The 21,629-nt window shown below is 56.1% G+C and overlaps 1 protein-coding gene and 1 long non-coding RNA gene across 3 annotated transcripts in view; one reads left to right on the forward strand and one right to left on the reverse strand.

Moving 5' to 3' along the window:
- SORCS2 (sortilin related VPS10 domain containing receptor 2) overlaps positions 1-21,629 on the forward strand; it is a 452,327-nt gene that overhangs the window by 315,886 nt on the left and 114,812 nt on the right. Inside the window, exon 1 of one of the 2 annotated variants that reach the window (XM_042985025.1) lies at positions 20,002-20,195. The exons of the other annotated variant lie outside the window; for it this stretch is intronic. Coding sequence (XP_042840959.1) covers positions 20,094-20,195 — 102 coding nt within the window. The 5' untranslated portion in view covers positions 20,002-20,093. Of the gene's footprint in view, positions 1-20,001; positions 20,196-21,629 lie in introns of those variants that run through there. 2 annotated transcript variants of the gene reach the window in all.
- LOC122238141 lies at positions 18,758-19,997 on the reverse strand. Its single transcript, XR_006217114.1, has 2 exons — positions 19,294-19,997; positions 18,758-19,214 (listed from the first exon to the last, which is right to left on the reverse strand). It is a non-coding gene; the product is annotated as an uncharacterized LOC122238141 (long non-coding RNA).

Consider the following 21,629-nt stretch of genomic DNA (forward strand, 5'->3'; position numbering starts at 1 on the left):
AGTAATCATTTTTTAAAGACCTTTTTAAGAGACAACGAATATTAGCATCTCCTCGTATTTAGCAAAAGAAGGCAGTAGGAAAGAGCCAATCAGATAAGAACGGCCGTTGAGTGCCTACTGGGTGCCGAGCGCTATGTCAGTGAGGAAGGGCTGCGCTCCCCTTGTGGGTGTCTGACCTCGGAGGTGACATTTCTGCTGGGCGTTGAGGGATAAATAGGAGTTGGCTGGAAAAAGATCCAAAAACTTATGTTTCAAGAGCCGTTATCTAGGAAGCAGTGACCGAAGGCACATCTGCAAGGCATGGAGGTGGAGGGTGGAAAGAAAGCGCAGAATCTGGAAAATGGAGCTACTGTCAGAAAGGGAGGTCCCAGAACATCAAGGCAAGGCGTTGAGACCGTTGTGGACGGCTGGAGGATGCAGAGTCAAGAGGCTACGGGGGCTGGGCAGGGGGTGTGGGCACACAGAGCCGGCCCAGGTGTGGTGCGGGCCGGGACTGTGCCAGGGGAGCGGGTGCCCACCTGAGAGCCCGCAGCTACGCAGCTCTGGTTGTGGATGGGGCTCATCGCACCCGTCTTCCGAGAGCTGTGGGGATTCGTATGAAATTTCACCCATGTGCTCTTCTGGCAGCCCGTTTGCCTTGTCTGTTGGAGTCCAGCGAGGAGAGGCTGAGGCAGGGGCCGGTGGAGTTGGCTTGCTGCCCCGGAGAGACCCCAGCCGCTGTGGCAAGCAGACTAAGTCGAGGACGTGGACTTCAGCTGGTGGGAGATCTTGGTTTGTCCAGAGCAGGAAAGGGAAAGAGGAGGCGACAGGGTACCTCAAAGATGGCGCCTTCCAATTTCTTCCACCTTCCTGGTGGGCAGACAGGTGAGGTCAAGTGGTCAGACCAGGTAAGGGCTAAAGCACTAAAGCACTTTGAAAAGGACTATGATCTGAAGTATTTTCAGAGTTTTTCTACTAAACTGCCAGGAGCTCGTGTCTGCCCTTGTGAATCACAACCAAAGTATCCACCATGACTCCTTCCAGTCAATTTGTCCTGCTAAAGCCTGAGCCAGTTGACGAGTTTTCTTAGTTTTGATTATATGCTCAGGGAGGGTTTAGTTCCTGTACCTCTGAAGTGTGTCTAAGGTCCAACAAAGCTGACAAAGAGCGCTGGACCCCTCAGAAGCCACCTGGGTCCCAGCTCCGTGACTGATGAGTTTGGACAAGGCGTGTAAGCTCTCTGGGACTCAGTTTCGCCATCTGTAAAATGGAACAATCAGAATATCTGGTCTCCAGGTTTCCCCAGTCCTGGAATCCTACTCGATTTTATGCTTTCTGTGAAATGTTGGTGAGTTAGCCCCGACATCTCTGCTTCCTGGATACGAGCCCACCTCACCCCTGAGTTAACTCCTTGCGGATTCTGAAGTCTGGCTGCGGGCGGATATCAGGGCTCTTTGAGACTGACGGGTTTCTGTTCCAGCGACACGCAAGTCTCTGTATCTCTCCCACGATGCAACGAGTGAATGAATGAATGAATGAATGACTCCATGGTTGTGATTTCAGTTCTTATGAAGCCTGAACGTGTCCACATGTCCCCTTCCCAGCTGCCCTGAATGCAAACCCACCGGTACCCCAGCAGTGCCCCTGGGCCCCAGACTGTATCACGTGTGTTCGTGCTCCCTCAGTGAGGAGCTTCCCTTTATCTTTCTTTACTTTTCCCACGCACGAGTGATGATGCATGGATGTCTTTATTGTTCACTTGCATTATGATTTTTAAAAAAATTTTTTTTTATTTTATTTTTTCAACGTTTTTTATTTATTTTTGGGACAGAGAGAGACAGAGCACGAACGGGGGAGGGGCAGAGAGAGAGGGAGACACAGAATCGGAAACAGGCTCCAGGCTCCGAGCCACCAGCCCAGAGCCCGACGCGGGGCTCGAACTCACGGACCGCGAGATCGGGACCTGGCTGAAGTCGGACGCTTAACCGACTGCGCCACCCAGGCGCCCCTAAAAAATTTTTATAATAGTGGCCATACACCAAGTGCATAGAAAACTCCACACGCTTTGGCTAGGCCGCCTCCACACCCACAGGCATACACATATGTAATTTCACGACGTCCTCACGACACCTGGGAGTGGGCGTTCTTAGCCCCATGGGATAGCGGGGGAAGCTGAGACCCAGGGAACCCATTTTGCCCACATAACTTATCTGTGGAGGAGCCAGAATTAGAACACTGGTCTTGATTCTTTTGGGCTCCCCAGGCTGCCCTCTTAGATCCCACTGTCTTTTAGGATGGCCTCAAGTATTCCCGAGACCCCCGGGACCAGTAAGGTACGGACCATGCTTCTCAATACGTCTTCTACGTCATGTTGGATCTCAACAGAATGCACTTTTTTTTTTTAACGTTTATTTATTTTTGGGACAGAGACAGACAGAGCATGAACGGGGGAGGGGCAGAGAGAGAGAGAGACACAGAATCGGAAGCAGGCTCCAGGCTCCGAGCCATCAGCCCAGAGCCCGACGTGGGGCTCAAACTCACGGACTGCGAGATTGTGACCTGAGCTGAAGTTGGACGCTTAACCGACTGAGCCACCCAGGCGCCCCCAGAATGCACTTTTTAAAAAAGTTTATTTATTTATTTACTTTGAGAGAGAGAGAGTGCACATGTACAAGCTCACGTGTGCATGCATGGGGGAGGGGCAGAGAGAGAAAAAGAGAGAATCCCAAGTGAGGGAGGGGCAGGGAGAGAGAATTCCAAGTGGGGGAGAGGCAGAGAGAGAGGGAGAGAGAGAGAGAATCCCAAGTGGGGGAGGGGCACTGTCAGCGCAGAGCCTGATGCAGGGCTTGAAGTCAGGAGCCGTGAGATCATGACCTGAGCCGAAATCAAGAGTCAGACACTTAACCGCCTGATCCCCCCAGGGGCCCCTCAGTAGGACACACTTTGATGAGCACCTGGTCTGCCCTGGGCTTGTGTAAGCACTGAGTATGCAGAGGTGAGTGAGGCCTGTCTTGGGGAGCTCGCCTTCTAGTGGAGGAGACAAACCGATGGATGTCTGGGATTCCCAGAACCCAGAGACACAAAGTGCCGGGAGATTGTGGATAAAGATCTCTTCTACCTGTAAGGATCCAGGAGGGTTTCCTGGGAGAGAAGCAGCTATGCTAATAGTTAAGAGCTGGGTGCGATTTGTTCGTGGGAGGGCAGACAGGCGTGAGTCCAGACAGAGCGAAGAGGGTGAGCAGAGGCAAGGAGGAGGGACCATGCGATCAGATGTGTGTGCTTACGAAGGTACGTAAATGGGTGTTTGGTTAAACCGGTTCACCCGGCTGGCTGTGCAGTCAAAGCCCAGGCTTAATGCAAAGCCTTCCAACTCATGGCACATTAACTTGTCATTTTCTATACAAATAGACAAGCAATACTTTTTTTAGCTGGTAGAAATTGCTTTGCATAATAACCTACTTCTTTACAAAATTATTTCTTGATGTTTAAAATTTTTCCCCTAGGAAGTCTCAGGGAGGAACTGACACTCTTTGCTGTCTACCTGTTTGGGAGCTATTTCGGGCAACAGCAGATGCTCCCACATAGCAGTGGGGCTCGGGGAGATGTGGGAAGGGTTGGGACCATGTCTGGAGCAGAGAGCCAAGCATGCCAAGGGTAGGAATCCTGGATCCTGAGTAGGAAGAACTTCCTGAATTGTACAGAAGTTAGAGATGCGTGGGCCAGAATGCCAATCTCGATTTTAGGAGGTGCAGAATGATGGGAGACCACTCCCAAGTTACAGTAATAACTATATGTTGGGTTGTACCCAAATATTTCCAGCTAGACCTGAGAATTGAACCCAGATCTGTCTGACACAAAAGCCTTTTGGCTTTCATATATACTTAACTTTAAAAAAAAGTTACAAGGAGAATTTTTTTAATGTTTATCTTTTTTTTGAGAGAGAGGGAGAGAGAGAGAGAAGGGGAGGGGCAGAAAGAGAGGGAGAGAGAGAGAATCCCAAGCAGGCTCTGCACTGTCACCACAGAGCCCGATGTGGGGCTCAAACCCACGAACCGTGAGATCATGACCTGAACTGAAACCAAGAGTTGGACACTTAACCGACTGAGCCACCTAAGTGCCCCAAGAAGAATTATTTAAGGGAAAAAGGAAAAAGACACTTAACAAACAACATACAGAAAAATAGCAAATTCTGATACAAATTTTATGAAGCATGTGAAAAAAGATGTTCAGCCTCTTAATGAAAAGCAAACCGAACAACCAGGTACCTCTCTTGCTTCTTACATGGGCCAAAAACTGAGATAGCAACAAGAATCCAGTTCGACAAGGGTCCGAGGAAATAGGAATTCTGGCAGCGTGGGCTGCTGTTCACCTGATGGTATATGTTACTGTAACTTTGTTAGAACAAGTCAGGGCAGACCCTGTCCTAAAGAAACAAGGCGTTTGTCATCTTCTTGGCTGGTGTGACATCTGAGGTAGAGGAGAACCAGTTTTGAAGATACAGGAACCTGCCTGATAGTAGCTGGACCTGGTCGTTTTGTGACCCCCAAAACGCCGCAGGACGGGAGCCCCCATGCAAACCAGGACCTTGGCTGCCCTGAGCGCTGTCCGTGGTGCTGACCCAGATGAGCCTCTCTGGCCACTCGGTCGGTGCCCTTGGGAGCTCCAGCCCGGCCTTCCTGTGCCCACTATGGACTCCTGCTGCCAGAGTCCTGCCCAGAACCCGAGTCCTGGATTCCACCTCTATGGTAATGCTTGCTAACTACAGAGAGCCCAAACACTGAAAAATAGTGCTACCTGTATATCTGCCATCTAGAGACGGTCTCTTGTAATGTCCTGATGTATTCCCTTGTCTTTTTTCTATGCATTTTTCTTACATAGTTGAGATACTTTTATACTCTTAATTTGCATCGCTGAGGTATTCTCCCACATTATTAAGAATGCGTTGTGAACATTCTGATGGCTTCAAATAGTCTGCAATTCAGTTAACGGTAATGTAGCCATTTTTGTACTTAGCTACCATTTATTGGGGACGTATATGTTCGTAGCATAATATTAAGGTATTTCAGACATTAATTCTCCTGTGCAAAAGGACTTTGAGATGAGAGTGCTCTCATCTCCAACTTTGCAGATGTTGAAACTGAAGTTCAGAGAGGCTAAGTAAACTGCCCAAGATCACACAGCTCAGTAAGGGCCAGAGATGGTTTTGAATGCGTGGGTGTCTGATGACAAAGGTCGTGAACTTGCCATTGCACCACACTGCCTCCTGCAGCTTTTACACACAGTGTTTAAATAAACCGTGTATCTATCACAGTTGACGTACCCATCACCAGGGAGTTGGACATCTAGCTGGCTTTTAGAAGCCATTGTCAACAAGGAATTTGTTACAAATGAAAGGATCACAGAAGCCTGAGACTGGGGGACCCTCAGGCAATGTGGATGCCTTCCAGCCCCCCTCCGTGAGCATGCCTCATCCAGCAGGAGAATGTGCAGCCTCTACTCGAATGCCCCCATGCACTGAAAACCCACTACCTGGGCCAGGAAGTTCTATTAACAATGACAGCCATGGTTTGAGCCAAAATGCAGTCGAAGTGGCCCAGCAGATCACTGCCACCTTCATCCCACCTCACCCCCACCCCCCCAATGGCAGGTCCCCATCCACTCTGGGCTCATTGTTGAGCGTGGATGGGCTGTGGCTCCAGGACCTGTCACTTAGCAGGTGCTCGATACACGTTTTTTGACATGAGGATGATTGGCTGCAGGTTCCTGGGGACCTTGGAAAACCTACCAAGTCTGGCAGTTCCCACAGAGGGCTCTGCCCAGATCAGCCCTGGGCGCAACTTCCTTTGCGGGAAGGTACAAGGCTGGCAGAAAGGGCCAGCACACCTGCTCCTCACCGTTTCGACCCCACCTTAGATCCTTCCTTTTCCCATGACGCGAGGGGTGCCTCCAGAGAGTGTGCCTTGGAGAGAGGACAGGCATCATGGGTGGCTTGCTCCGGATGAGACCCTGAGGGTCACGCATCCCAATGCCCCTCTGTTCTCCGAGACTCAGTCTGCCCAGGTCACCTAACCACGCAATGACCAAGTGGGGCTACAACCCAGGCCTCATCCCCAGGTCAGGTCTCTTTGCACCCAGAAGCGCCAATGGGGTTGATGTCACTTTCAGCCTCGGCACGGCACCGAGAGCCTGCGCTCTGGGGCTGGAGGGCCTGGATCCAGTCTCTGCTGTGCTGTGTCTCCTGTGTAGCCCTTACCCTCGTTGTCTTAGTCTCTTCATCCGTAAAATAGGATTCAGAAGACCTGTTCCAGAGGCTAGACGCTCAGGACTGAGATAGTGTCTGTGGACGTGGTTTGCAGACTCTGACCCGGCAAAGTGCTGTGTTAACAGCAGCATCTCTGGCTTCACCCCACGTGCCACCTCCTAACATCGTGTCCGTCATGTAGCCGGTGTGCCATAAATGCTGGTCGAATCAGCTGTTGTTGCTAACAGTAGCCAATAAGTGTCACTGATAAGAAGGAATGTGAATTCCTGGTTGCCAATGACAAGAGAATGGGCAAGAATGAGAATGCTGGGGGTGCCCGGTGCAGGCTCGGAGGGGGCACAGATAAAACGGAGACTTAGGGACCCTGGAGGCATGGTCTCCAGTCGCTGCAGCCGCGTCTGTGTCCAGCAGGGCTCGTGCTTTGGGAGCTGAGACACAGTATGGAGAACACAGGGCTTCTGTGCCACAGCGAGCTAAAGGAGATACTTAACGGGCAGTTGGTCCTAGAAAGGAGCTCAGACGATCGCTGGTGCCCCTCTCATCTTACAGGAGGCAAAACTGAGATCTGGAAGTCATAAGGGACGTGCTCAAGGTTGTACAGAGACAGAAATGGGGACAGTTCAGGTTCTTCTGTGTGACAGGTCGGTCCCCCTGCCAGTCCCGCGACACAGAATGTGGCCGCCTCCACAGTAGATCCAAAAGGAGCCAAGGCGGTCGTGCCCTTGCCTCCTCTGCCCAGCCCCAGGGAGAAACCAAAGTGGCCTCGGCTACGGGGAGTAAATCTGAGTCTGGGTAGGTTCGCAGGCAGGGTACCAAGGGCATCATGATTCTGCAGCCCGCAACAGACTGTGTAAGATTTCCAAAGTGGGATAAACGTTGCCATTACCCAGTTGAACTGAGAAAATCGATGTCATTAGCCTAATTATGTGGGCTCTGTTTATAGATGCTGATGCTAGGCACTAGGGGATGTCAAAATAAGGACAGCACGTTGCAAAACATGAAGGGAGGTGGCGGTAAATATCCTGTTGTGAACGTTGGTGCCAGTGGGTTGCTCGGCATGCCCACACCGCCAGGGAGGCGATGAGAGCATCATGGCCTGATATGTAACAGGCCCTCCAAATGCTTTTGGGGTGGATGAGAAGGAGAGAGGGAAGCAGGAAAGGCAAGATCTGAGACAATCGTATAAAACTGAAGCATGTAACGTCCCCATCGGGCCGTGTTTTCTTGAGCAGGAAACAGACGCAATGGGAGTGAAGGCTCTTGGTCTCCCCCCGAAACGCCTCCTGATGTAGGGGCATGGGCTCCCCTAGGGAAAACGACACTTGGCCGAATTGTCACCTCTCATGTGGTCTGCATTTCTGCCTGGCACCTCAAAGCCACCGGACTTCTAGGGGAGGGTCCGGGCCAGCGCGAGGGAGGGGAGACTGCTGTCACAGCAGCCAGAGGAGGAACATCATCCTGGCCCCCCTCCCAGCTCCCGGAGACAAAGGGGGCCCTCCCTTCTGCTTCGGGTACTTGTTCGTTTCTCCTGGCTCCCGTCTGCTGCCGTCCCGGGGCTGCTGACCTCCAGAGTCAGCAGCAGGAACGTCAGTGGACCGGGTCCTACGTGTCCTCCCTCCTCCGGGTATCATAGACACAATTCATGGACTGCGGGCATTAAATTACTACTCTCGTATCCGAGGTCTCTGGGCTCGAGAGCGAGCTGTAGCGTGCTCAGTGTTTATAATCACATCTGCTGCGGTCGTAGCCTCCTGCGCACGCGGCCTCTTGCCGCCGTTGGATGCGTCTGTCCCGCTCTTGCTTAGTGGTCACAATTCTTCACTCACTTGGCTGGGATACATCCTCAAAGGCTGGTCTTGAGCACGAGGGTGAGGGTAATACAGTGAAAGCTTCTGTAGCAGAAATGGGGACAGAGTCCGGTTTTTCTGGCCGGGGGTGTTGGCCTTGCATTCATGAATTATTATTATTTTTTTAATGTTTATTTATTTTTGAGACGGAGAGAGAGCAGGGGAGGAGCAGAGAGAGAGGGAGCGACAGAAGTTCCAAAGCGGGCTCTGTGCCAACGGCAGCAAGCCCGACGCGGGGCTCGAGCTCACGAACCGTGAGATCGTGACCTGAGCCGGAGTCGGACACTCAACCGACTGAGCCACCCAGGAGCCCCTGGGATCATTTTCTGACTCCCCCACGGTCGGATCGCACCCTGACCGTATCCAGAATTTCTGAGCCACCCTCTTTCTTCTCAAACTGATGGGAGGCGATGCTCTGTTTGCCTAATATTTAGCATCAGGGAGGTGCCTTCTGCCAGTCAGGTTGTTGGTCCCTTCTGCCTGATTTTCTCTCTCCTTGTCGGTAGACATCTGCACCAGGCGGGGCCGACGGCCGGCGTCCTCTCAGGGACTCTGTGTGGGGCGTGCTGGGCTGCTTCTGTGCAGATGTCATTCTGTGCCTCTGATCATTGCTCTGTCGCACTTGTGCCCCCTCCTTGGGAACATCTAGCCGTTTTGAGGCTAGGTCCCTGTGCTCTCATCTCCGAGGCCACTCACTCTTCTTCCCCCTCCTGTGAATTCTACTTATTGGTCGTCTTCTGCTACCTGCTGGGGAAGCTCCAGAGGGATTTCTGCCATATCCCCGATTCCTTCTCTGTGTGCAAACTCTGCCTCTCACATCTCTTTCTCTCGGGACGCCCGTGTCCTCTCACATCCTCGTGAGAGTGCCGGCGACAGGTTTCCTTACGTTTTCTTCAGGTTTCGGGGCTAAGTCCTTTTCAGAGAGAGCGCCTTTCTCTGAGTCCTGAGGGTGATGTTCCTTTCAGCTCGGCTGCTGTGCCCATTCGTGGCACCATGCAGGTTTTTTCTTCTAGTTTTCTGTGTGCCCGTGTGGGACAAAGAGGAGCATCACCCAGAGCAGAAGGAGGGAGGGGTGTGTCTTCATAGCCCTGACGCCCTGCCCTCCTCATGGCCCTGGCAGGATGGTCTCTGCATTTAGTGCGGTCACGTCGTGTCGGCCAGACCGTCTCCTTGATGAGGCCCTCCAGCTCCGGTCTCAGAGAAGTCAGGGCAAGTCACACACCCAGCACGCCCTGCCCCTCGGGTGCCATCCGCCCCTGCCAGGCTGCAGTGGTCGCTTACCAGACCCCCCAGCCCCTGTCACATGTTCACGGGGAGCTTTTGTCCCTGATTGGGAAAGGCTGATGCGACCCATGGGACCCGTGGGCTGGACGGGGCTCTAGTGCAGGAGGCGGGGGCAGGGTCTGGACAGAGCACTTCGTGCAGGCGGGATCAGGGCGGTCAGAGCTCTGGCGAGGCCTCTGGTGGGCAGCCTGGGGCAGGAGCGGGCACACAGAGGCTGCTGGAACAGGCCGTCGGAAGTGGGAGAACCCAGGCGGGGAGGGCACGGACGCTCTGGGGACAATGGGCGTCTTGGTGGGAGGCTCCCACCATATGAAACCTGCCCACGTTGGCTCCAGGCCTGCCCCGGGATGTGAAGGTGAAGGAAGATAATCCAATCAGGCCTGCTTGTCCTCAAGGACAAAATCCTCTGAATCCGAAAACGTCTTCGCGTGTTCTGAGGCCCGTGCGCGCCCAGGCTCTGAAAACCACCCCGGGAGCTGGGCAGGGCAGGGCCGGGCGTCCTCTGGTCCCCGTTTCTCCATGAAGGGGCAGAGGCTCAGAGACAGTCACAGCTAAGTAAGTGGCTAACCAGGGGCTCAAAGCCAAGGGCGTCCCCTTCTCAGTTCCTGTTCTTCTCCCTGCAATAAAAGGAGGGAAAATCAGATCAGCCTCTCTCCTGTTTCCCTCCCTGTGCTTATTGTGTTGTGCCTTTCCGGATAATTGCAGGCAATTAGAAAGTCCCCAGGCCCTTCCTCACACACAACGTCCTCTCCCCATCACAGGGAAGACTGTGGAAACGAGCCATAAAGCTGATTTGCGTGCCAGAATTACTCAAAATGCAACAGTTGGCCCCCTTTCTGCAGACTTCTGCTGTTCTCCACAGTGAGGGCCCTGCATCGCAGCCACGTGGCCTCGCATGAACCCACCGCTGTGTGGCCTTGGGCAGGTCACTTCGCCTCTCTGTGCCTGTTTCCTCATCTGTGAGATGAGATGGACGTTCCCACCTCCCAGGGCTGTGGCAGGGACTAAATCAGCTAATGCTGCGGGACGAAGCTGGAGCTTCTCCGAGGCCAAAACCGGTAGTGTTATCCGGGGAATCCCTCCTCACAACCTCAGACCCCCACCGCCCGCACACACACAGTAGGGCCTCCTTCACAGCCCCACGGCCCCCCGTCCTTCTCGCAGTGGAAGATCTGTAGTGTGTGCCCCACCCCACCCCTCTGCTGGCTCTTCTGCTAATGTCCCCAAAGCCGGCCAGAGCATCCTCGGAGCTAAAATAACCCGAACGGCAAGTGAAACTCAGCAGGGCCATTTCGGCCCTTGGAGACCAGAGGTGCTCAGCAAGAGGTGCTCACAGAGTCGGACTCTCCTCCTTCCCCCAGATGGTGGAGGGACAGGAGATCCGACAAAGGGCAGACGAGTGAGCGGCTTGCCTGGGGTCCCCAGCACGGACTTGAGGTCCCTTTTTCAGCCTGTTTGGCAGACCCAGGACCGCACTGACTGCCCCCTCCTGCTCCTGCTCCTGGTAAAATGGCCTCTCAGGCTTCTCCACCCCGGGGGCTGGGGCTCAGGTTTGTCAGAACAGAGGGGAGGGACTGACGGACTCCGGGGGGGGGGGCTCCTCTCCTCCCCGGACGCCTTGCCGACCACCCCTCCTACCTGCCTCCAACCCCTCCGGACCCACCACGCCCGCTCCTCAGCCTCCAGCCCTCCCCCACCCCCCAGGTGACCGTGGCCAGCACTTCGTTCCCTCCCTCCTTTGTAGGTCACCCTGTGGGTGATGAAGCAGCCTGCGTCCTGCGCAGGCAGAGAGGGCGTGGGCAGCGGGGACTCCCGCACGGGACGGCTTTTGTCAGGCTCTGATCGCAAAGCCGCCACGGCGCTAAACACAGGCCGCGTTAAATGGTTTGCAGCGCGTCCACACGAGGGCAATGTCTTCCAACGCTTAACGGGGTGATTTCAAAGACTGTTCAGACGGCAGGAACAAACTCGCGTGACTAACTGACCGCCGAACCTGCTCTCCTAATTTTCGAAAAGCAAACTGTGTGAATGCATCGCATTTTTAGCTGCGTCTTCGCCTTCTTCCTCTACCGTCCCTAACTGCCACGTATTTCTTCTGCTCGGAAAGCAAGGCTAGACTTAGGTCACCGTCATCGCCCCACGCGGTAGCCTTTTGGGTACAAGGGAGGAGACATTCGCACAACATAAAATAAAACGTCTTAAAGTGAACAATGCAGTGACACGTAGCACATTCCGTGTTGGGACCCCCCACCTCTGTTCCGTGCCAGAACATTCTCATCTCCCCAGAGGAGCCCGCACCCACGAGCCACCCCTCCCAGCCCGCCTCCCGCCAGCTTGGCCGCCTTCTGGATCCTTCCTCTCTGTGGATCTGCCTGTGGAATCCCTGTGTCTGGCTTCCTCACCCACCTTGGAGTATGTGTTTTCAATCCTCTGAGGATATATACCTTAGAAATATGTTATTCTCAAGAACCTGAACACCCTTCCTGGAGGCAAGGAAGGAAGGTCAGTGTGATATGGGGCCTCTGGGACGGATGCCAGTCCCTAGGCCCGGCTCTGAGCACCTACAGGAACGTGTTCAGTCCTCGGGACGGCCCTGCAAGGCAGGGACCCTTGTTATCTCTGTCACAAGATGAGGACACCGAGGCCCAGGGATGTCAACTAACTCTCCCCACCTCGGTCAGCCAGTAAATGGCAGACGCAGACTTACGGGGCGTCTGTCTGCAATCGAGGGCAGACGCGTGCGGGTCGAGGAGCAGAGCCCGGCTGGAAATTAAGAACAACCTTGGCAGCCGCCGACGTTCAGAGATGGGCACGGCTGTCCCGGGTGGGAGTGAACTCCCCGTCCTGAGGGGTGTGCAAACAGAGGCAGCAACCCCTCGGTAGAACATCAGTGAAATGAGTCTGGTCTTGCTTAGATGGTGAACCGGGAGCCCTGCAGCCCTCAGGTGCGGGGTTTCCAGATCTTGGGGCCGGTCTGTGTTAGAAGAGGCGGCAGGTTGACGGGTTTCAGGTCATTTTTGGGCCACAGCCTTGTTGCCACCCGCTCAGCAGCTCTGCGACCCCAGGCTAAGCTTGGGTCTCCCCCCACCCCCGGCACCGCCATGGCCGGTCGGTTTGTCATTTACCCCCCGAGTGAACGTGTCAGCCCCGACCTGGGGGTGCAGTGACGAGACAGACAGGAGCCCGCACTTAGGACTTCTCCTTCTGTTGGGGTATCATGGTCAGGATTAGACATGAGGCTGACAAGCGGTCAGGTGTTTGGTCGATGGGGTTGATTAGGGCCCAGGCGGTTGAGCGTGGGGTTTCCATAGAGACCCATTCTGCCTGGAGTCACCTCTACGAGGGCCCCACGCTGGTGCTCACGGCTGGTGCTCGTGGTGGGAGGACAGGACAGGACAGGATGAGATGCAGGCTGGGCTCTGACGCGTTTGTCTGCCTCCCATCACTGTCGCTGCGCCTCCCTTCCTGCCGAGGGAGGGGCCTGTCCCCCGAACTGGCTTCGTGGAGCAGGGCTGGCCTGTGCTGAGGCAGTGCTGTCTCCCTGCCAGCAGGACTAGCTCCGGGCCTGTGCGGGGATGTTTTTTTTTTAAAGAATCAATTTGTCACCTCAGTAGCAACAACAACGTACAGATGGATGCCTCTCCGTAACAATAGAACACTTTATCGGCCTTTAAAACCAATTTCTTTAACTGTAAACAGTGGCTCTGCAGGACTTGTCAGAGCCCCTGGGGACAGAGTTTCTCTGTCAGTCTGACAGCTCCCAGCATCCTTTGTCCTCTGTCCCAGGGTCCCCAGGGAGGGGGCGGAACAGGCATTCCAGTGGGACTGCCACCCAGCTGTGTCTCCCTGAGGAAGAAAATGGCTTGTTGGTGAAAACATCTCCTGTGGCCCCAACACGCTTTCTTCTCTTTCAGCAGCCGACCCGTCACGCTAGAGCTGGCTTCGAGCCAAGAAATGTCTGGGGTGAAGCTGGCCTTGGGTGTCTTTAGGCCGATTGAACGTGCTGAACCACCTCTGGGTTGTTTTACTATAACTATTATTATTATTATTGGAAGGAAAGGATATATTTTAACTTAGACACTGAGTGTGTGGAAATCTCTCCGTGTCTCCTGGGTTGTTGGGCTCAGAGCCTGGGGTCGGCTGCCCGTTTGAGGAGCACCCGAGGAACCAGCTTTCCAGGGAATTCAGGGTCAATTTGGTGCAAAGGGAGCTCCAGCCGGAAACCCAGTTGGGAATCTGCCGACGACACTGAGAATGAGGCTTCGTCTGTGGATTTGCACGGGCCTGCCTTGTGCGCAGACTCAACGACCGTCGTCGGGGCGGACAAGTCCCTGTGAAGGCATTTCATCTCCCATCTTGGAAAACTGGGGTCCGACGTGCCTTCAGTGACGAGCTAGCCTGGGGTCTGGCCCTGGAGGAGGAGGGAGCGGGCACAGAGACTGACACGTGTTGGTTCGTTCATTCATTCGTTCGCTCATTCACTCGCCGTGCAGTGTGGTGAACGCTCAGACAACAGCGTGGCCAGGACTTTGGCGTTTTGGCTTCTTTGTTCTGCTGTTTATTTTTCTCTCCAAGCACGGAGGAGATGACAGCTGACTCAGCCCAGGTTGGGACACTTCACCGAGGACGTGGAAATTGAGTTGGTCTTCCAGAGGCTGTTAGCAATTCAGAACAACGTGGATAAGCATTGTGGGCCTGGGGAACAGCATGTGCAAAGACACAGAGGGCTAAGCGTGTGGCCTGTTTGGGAGATGGCGAGACTCTTGGTGCACCTGGTGCGTGACGGGGGGGACAGAACCGTCCGGCGGGTTAGGTGGGATCGTAGCCCCCTCCCCCGCCCCGCCACCGCACGCATTCCATCCGGGGGGCCAGTGAGGAGGCGACTGTAGTGGCGGGGGGTGAAAACAACCTGGAAAGTGAGGACGGAGAGGGTAGTGCTGGAGGCTGTTGTATGGGTGATGACAGCCGCGGTGGCCATGTTGGTAGTAACGGGGGACTGTCATGGGCACGCACCCTTGCCATAAGCATGCTTCTCAGCACCTTGCAGGCAGTAATACTCAGTGACCTATGTCGTAGGAACTACTATACCCCCCTTTCTACAGATGAGGAAACTGAGGCCCAGAGAGGCTAAAGTGAGGTCACACAGCTTGGAAATGGCAGAGTGAGATGTGAACTCAGACCGTCTAGATTCATTTGATACCTAGACCCCCACAACCGTGAAGATTCGGCCGATCCGTTTGTGAGCCAGGAGGAGGGATGGTGTCACTGCAGGGGACACGGAGGAACAGGGTAGGGGAGCATTTATGCAAGAAAGCGCGAGTGACAGTGGTCACCGCTGTCTCCAGGGTCATGTCTTCAGCATCAGCGGAAAAAGGGAAAGAAACGTGTTATCGGGGCGTGCGTCCCACGCCCGGGGAGTCAGCCTCGCTTATTAAGAAAAAAAACATTACACCGAAAACATGACCTTCTCGGGCGATTTGTCCCAACATCAAATAATGACTAATTTGAATTTAAATATGTGGCAGAAAATTATGCTCGGATCCCTTCTTCTGGAAAGGGTTCGGGCTGATTGCTGAACAAAGTCATGCATATTCATAGCTGTGCTTTAATCTTGCCAGTTGGATTCTCTGTGTTATTTGCTAACTTGGACGGAGAGGCCTGGTGGAAATTCAGGGCAGGGAGGTGTGAATCAGGGACGTGAGCAAAAGTTACTGCAGGCCAAGGAAAAGCACTGGCCCCGGAGTCCGGGGCCTGGCTTCCCCGCTCAGCTTGGCGTTCGGCTTCATATTTGTATGCGGTGTGTAGGGCCCCTCGTGGGAGGCTCACAGCCTCTCAGAGCGGTCCAGGCGCTAAGCCCAGCGCCTGCACACAGGCTACCCGACGTGGCAGAAGGATGATCCCCGGTGATCCCCGTGGCCCAGCCCAATCCACGTGGGTCCCAAAAAGCAGACACTGTTTCCAGGCTTTGGTTAGAGGGAGCCTGAGTGCGGGAGAACGGCAGAGCTGTGCAACTTGGCTGGCTCTTGAGGTGGAGGAGGGGCCCGAGTGTAGCCTGGTTCATCAAACGGGGACTCCTGGGCCCAGGGGCCCGCTGCGGGGCTGACCCTCGCCCCCTCTCAGGCTCTCGCCTGCAGAACCCTCTGGAAGTCTGGCTCTTGAGGATTAAAGGTGACACCGGGTGGGGTTAGCTCTGGAGAAAACGCATCCCCACCCCGCGGGGCTCTCTGAAGCAGCCTTGTGGCCCCGATGGATGCCTAGGGAGGCCTCGGAGCCAGTGCGGGGGCACTGGGGGGCCCCCACTGCAGGGAGGGAGTGGGCCCTGTTCTTCCTCGGCCTGCCTATTTATCTGGGGCCTATATGAGCTGCGACTTCACATCTCCGTGCTTGTGTGTCAGCCTCTGGGGCACATCTGAGGCTCCTCAAAGGATTATATGGGGCCATTTCAGAAAAGCCCAGCAGGCCGTGGGTAAGGAAAAAAAAAAAACCCCTTTAAACTGGCAAAGCAACCAGGACGCCGGCCTGGCTTTCCAGCCCTGCGAGCAGCCTGGAGCTTTTTCCCTTCAACGTTTCAAAAGATCACCCTCTGGTTTAGGCCACTCCACAAAGCCCCTTTCATTTCCTCCAGGGCTCTGCTGTTTACAGCGGCCCTGCGTGTTCATTATTTTGGGGGGCTTTACCAACAGGCCGCTTTCATCAGGCCGTGGCCGCTCTCATTAGTATTAAAAAAAAAAAAAAAAAAAGGCACAGGCTCTCCTGGAATTCGCTGGTATATTTGGAGCCACGCAGGCCTGTTCCGCAGCTGGCTTACCAGCCCTGTGACCCTGGCAGTGAGCTGAGTCTCCCCCAGCCTGGGTGTCCGAGTTCTCTGAGCAGGAGAAGGCAGGCGATGGTGCTTACCCGCACCCAGGTGCCCTTTCCGTGCGGCTCCGAGGGCGAAGGCACTCCCCGCCCCGTTACACCCAGGCGCTGCCCCGTGGGAGAGGAAGCGACCCTGAGAAGCTTCCCTGTCCCCACCGTCTCAACGGCCGGGAAAGCCAAGCCTTGCAGAGCAGAGCGCGAAGGCCCCGTGGGCCTGGATCCCGGGGGGCCGGGTGGAGCCGAGCCTTCGTCGGCCCGCCGCGGACACACAGCATGCGCGAGACGGGGTCCGCCGACGTGTCCGGGTGCTGGGGCCGCAGCTGAACTTGCCCAAGACCCAGCGTACCCTTCCTAGAATATAACCCCTAGTTCGTAACATTGTGAGGATTTGTTGAGTGAATGAACGAGTGAGTGAAGGAATGAATGACGTAGACCAGCAAACGAAACGTCTGGCTCCTGGTAGGCATTCGGTAAATGCTAGTCCAAAGCCAATGCCAGTGAGGGGCCGCTCTGGTTACCTACCGCTGCATGACGGCCCCAGGCGGAGAGTGGACAGCGAGACCGGACGCGGGGAGCGACCGGCAGATGCTGTCATTGCCAATCAGTAGCAGAGCGCCGGAGCTGGGCAGTTGTGACTCCTCGTGCGGAAACCGCCCAATTTCGAGTGAGTGACAGTGTCGTTATGGCGAGACAGACCCCCGTGTTCCCCTGTGCCTCCCGGGAGCCTGCACAGAACACAGGGCCGCTCGGGGCTCCCTGCTCGTAAACCAGAGCGCTCCTGTTGCGGGAACGAAATGGGCATTTATTGAAATCCTTCCCGGGGCGCCTGGGCGGCTCAGTCGGTTGGGCGGCCAGCTCTTGATTTCGGCTCGGGTCACGATCTCACGGTTTGTGGGACTGAGCCCCACATCGGGCTCTGCACTGACAGCACGGTGCCGGCCGGGGATCCTCTCTCCCTCTCTCTCTGCGTCTCCCTGGCTTGCTCTTGCGCGGTGCTCTCTGTCTCTTAAAAAACAAAAAAACAAAATAAGGGTGCTTGTCGACCTTGGTGGCTGTCGTACGTGTTTGCCTCCTGATGCGCTGTCTGAACGTGGCCCTGAGCGGGAAGTGACAGGAATGCATTTTCAGAAATCACAGAATGAAGGAGGCCCGCCCCTCCTTCTGCCCGGGTGCCCTGGCCGGGTGGCTGGCCCAAGGAAGGCAGACTTCTTGGTCGACCTGAGGGCCCCAGGCCAGGCTTTCTCCCCTCACACGCTTCTGCCCTGCCCGCTTCCAGGGTGGGCTCTGGGGCGGGCGAGAGATCAGAGCTCAGCGATCAGCAGGGTGGGATGGAACTGACTCCTGCCTGGGACAGCACGCCGGGCCCTCCTCTTCGAGGCTGTGTGACGGGGCAGGCTCCTCTCCCTCCTTCTCCTCTCCCCCCTCCCCCCCCCCCCCAGGTTTGGCAATTTGCTATAACGACTCCCAGAACTGGAAGAGCCAGCTTCACTTACCAGCTCGTTATATACAGAATACAACTCGGGCTCCAGCCCCTCTCCCCTCCGGAGATCAGGGTGTGGGGCCTCCCAGCCTTGGCCTTTCTGACCACCGGCCCCATCCTGAAGCCCCGGGGCCCCCAGCCCCCAGTCCTCCCAGTAGCACACAGAAGACCTTCCTATCCCTCTGGAGATTTCAGGGGTTTTAGTGGCCGTGTGCCAGGAACAAGGGGCAAGGACCAGACGGGCCGCTTCCTACAATCCACATTACATGATCGTCCTTGCCCTAAGGCCTGACACTTGCCAAGTGCCCAGTCCCGATTTGCTGCCACGATTCTGTGACACCCTCTCTGGTGGTCGTTCTACACGGCTGAGATGTGGTTCTGTTCATTGTAGCGTTCATGCGCTCGCAGGCGTTTACTCAACGCCTACTGGGTGCCAGCTGTTACCTGGCTCTTACAAGATGGGGCAGCCAGCCCGTCCCCGCCCTTGCAGGGGTCACAGCCTGGCATCTACGCTCCCTGGGCCTGTGGGGGAGCCTGGACTCGCCAGGCAGCTGCCCCCTCCCCGTCACATGGTATGGTGCAGAAACCGGGCCAGTTATTCAGTAAGGTCGGATGATTGCAAATAGGGTTTTCATTGGCCTGAGGCAGCATTCCCGCTCGCAAACGTGACCCGGCAACACGCTGGATTTTTCGGGGGGGGGGGGGGGCGTCTACTGCTCTTGGCAGACACAAAACAAATCCACTTGGGATTAAGCAGAAATAGGATTATTAAAGAGTGGGCTTGTAGCCTCGCACAGACGTGCACAGACGCGATTGCTTGCTGCTTTTGGGAAGGGGACTCTCGAGGGTTCCGGTGGGAGCGGCCCCGCCAGCTTGGTTGGCGAGGCGGACGCCCGTTACCGTCTCTCCGGGAGGAGCGCGGTCTTCCGGCTGCTGTGCAGACAGCCTGCTTGCGACCCGGGTCGCTTTTTATAGAGACTCGCCAGACCCGTGTGTCACACGCCGTCGGCAGAGTGCCCTCCCGGTGCCAAGACGCAGCTCTCTGACTCGGGGAAAATGCCGTTTAATTAGCCAGCTCAAAAAGACACGCAATTATGAGGGAAATTGGGCTGGAAGAACCCGTTTTTTTCAGGTTTTTCTCTCCTTCTGTGCCGAAACCCATTCCTCCGCTCCAAGACCAGCTTGTTAATTTTTTAATGTAATTTTAGGTGGATGTTCTAGGAGGAATGCGCGTTCTTCTGGAAATTGGCTGAGCGCCGCGTGCTTGCCTCAGCACCTCACGGCTCACTGGGGATGGCAGTGTCCCCATCGGGGTCTCTCAGGCTCCAGTGGCATTTGCTGAGCGCCCGCCGGGCCCGGCGCTGGGCCAGGGTCTTGGCCGTCCACTCCCACGCGGCCCAGCTTTCCAGGAACCTGCCTCATGCTGCTGGAGCACCTCCGTGGCACAATCTGCCTCCGTTGAGCCCTTTCGGTGAAGGAGAGGCTGAACGAGGGCTCCCTTGGGCTGGGGCAGGGGAGGTCCTGTTCTCAGAAGCTACCCTGGAAGGGGACCCCTGCCTCCACCCTCCTGGAAGGGCCCTCACCGTCGCGGTCCCCCTCCCTCAGTCTACCAGGAGCCACCTGCAGTCATGCACCACCCCAGGCGGCTGAGCGGACGGGCGCGGGCAGCCAGCACGTGGTGGAGTGTGGGGACTCCCCCGCCAAGTGAAGAGACCCCCCTAGGCCACCATATTCAGGTGGTGAGGGGCTCACGGGACACCCTGCGGATTTTAGGAGAGTAGGGGCTCAGCTCTTTGACTCTAGAAAATCCCCGCAGGGAAGCCCAGGGAGGCTCGCGTCCCATGGAGCACCGTTGCCCTGTGCCTGGGACTGACTCCTGCGTCAGATGGAGAGTGAGTCAGGGCTGGGGAAGGAGACGCTTGATTTGAAGATGACTGCGGGGGCGGGGAGGCTATTGCAATAGGAGAGGGGCTGTTACAACAGAGGTGGGGACCATGACAACAGAAGAGGGGCTGTTGTAGCAGAGGAGGAGCCATAACCATAGGGGGAGGAGTCGTTAGAGCAGGAAAGGGGCTGTAACAATTGGGGAGGGGCTATTGCTATGGGAGGGGCTACCACAATGGGGGAGGGGCTATTACAACAGGGGAGGAGCTATTACTATGGGCGGGGCTATTAGGGGGAGAGGCTATGAATATAGAGGCGGGGTTATTACAAAAGAGGCGGGGCTATGAATGTGGGCGGGGCTATTACGGGGAGAGGCTATGAATATAGAGGCGGGGTTATTACAAAAGAGGCGGGGCTATGAATATGGGGGAGGGGCTATTACGGGGAGAGGCTATGAATATAGAGGAGGGGCTATTACAACAGGGGCGGGGCTATTAATATGGGGGAGGGGCTATCGCACGGGGAGGACTTGTTACAACAGGGGAGGGGCTGTCATATCAGGAAGAGGTTAATTCAGTGTAAGATCTGGAGCGTCTCAAAGGTAAGGGGAAAGGTGTTTCCTTTAGGGAGGAGCACACAGGGTGCAGGGCTGGATGGGTCATGAGCAGGGGGCATCTGGTTTGTGCCCGCTGGTCCTCAGGAGGGCTGTGCAGGGGGCTCTTGCCCACCGCGGGGCTGGGCACAGTTGGGCCTGTTGCGGGGTGGGGAGGCCCGACTGAAATCGGTCCGGCTCACTGCCGGCATTTTGTCCAGCCGTCCGTGTGGTCCAGTTTGGCTAATCTTTTATGGGCAGAGAATGGGAACCTGGAGGTCCGTGCCTGGCCTGACGCAAGTTAACAGGGGCACGGGCACAGCTTGTCTAAGTCCACAGGGCAGGGAAGTCGTGCCGTAGCTCTTTGCTGGAGCACAGGGTGGGGTACTTAACCTCTGGAGTTTCGGAGAGCACGGGGCTCAGGTGAAGTCCCACACTGTCAACTCAGAGCAGGTCACAGCCACCACTGTCCTGACTCAGATCAAGAAGGTTCCACGGGGTCCACTGGGAGAGCTGTGTGTTCCCCCCGGAGGCCACGCAGTGTGGGCTCCACCTTGCTCATCCACGCCCCTGGTGCAGTGCTGTGCGGCTGTGCAGGGGGCTCCTAAGGGGCTCACCCTGCCCCCAGCCCGGCGGGACCCCAGTAGGGGCACCGCATAGAGCCTTCCTCTGCATCGGCAGCTCCCGGATCAATCTGGGGACTGATCAGCTCTCCACACTCTGTTGCGACCGTGTCTCAGGTGGGGTTGAACCAGGCCCGGTGCACCCCAGGTGAGCCGAAGATATGGGGTGCCAGATAGGCATGCCGGGGAGCCCTGCTACATATGGCAAGGCACACAGGCCGGCTGTTGGCGGGGTGGGAAGCACGTGGTAGAAGGCAAGAGGCGGCCCAAATGCCGATACCCCTGGCTTCTGCTTTTCTGGCACCAAAACATGTTTCCTGCCAAGCTTCCTTAGGCTTTCTTCACGAAAACCTTGTGCGATGGTTTCTTCCACTCTCCGCGATATTCTTAAACTTCTCAGAAGCCGTGTGTGGAAGCCACCGCAGGTCCGCCCAGACCGCGACTGCCTTGGGAGCGGACGGTGGCTGCGTCCTCCCCAAGCCAAGTTAATGTCGAGCTGCACTAGGTCCCACGGCTACGGTCGTTGCCATGGCCCGTGGAGCCCCTGTGACGTGGGGGCCCGCGGGCTTATCGGTTTTGACGGGCGCGGCATCGGTGCCCTTGCAGGCTGTGAGACTGAAGCCAGGGTCCTCCGGGAAGGCAGCAGAGCAATGCTCAGGGCTCCGCAGAGACCGGGAGCCTGGCTCACCTGGGTCCTGGCAGCTCTTGAGTCTCTGAGCAGGACTGTCGGCTCCCTCGGGGCGGGGGGGGGGGGGGGGGGCAGCAGGGAGAATCCGAGCATGGCACTGCCCTCACCCAGCATCTCAACACCCTGCCCTGT

Source organism: Panthera tigris, chromosome B1 (assembly GCF_018350195.1).
Source record: "Panthera tigris isolate Pti1 chromosome B1, P.tigris_Pti1_mat1.1, whole genome shotgun sequence".
Classification (NCBI taxonomy): Eukaryota; Metazoa; Chordata; class Mammalia; order Carnivora; family Felidae; genus Panthera; species Panthera tigris.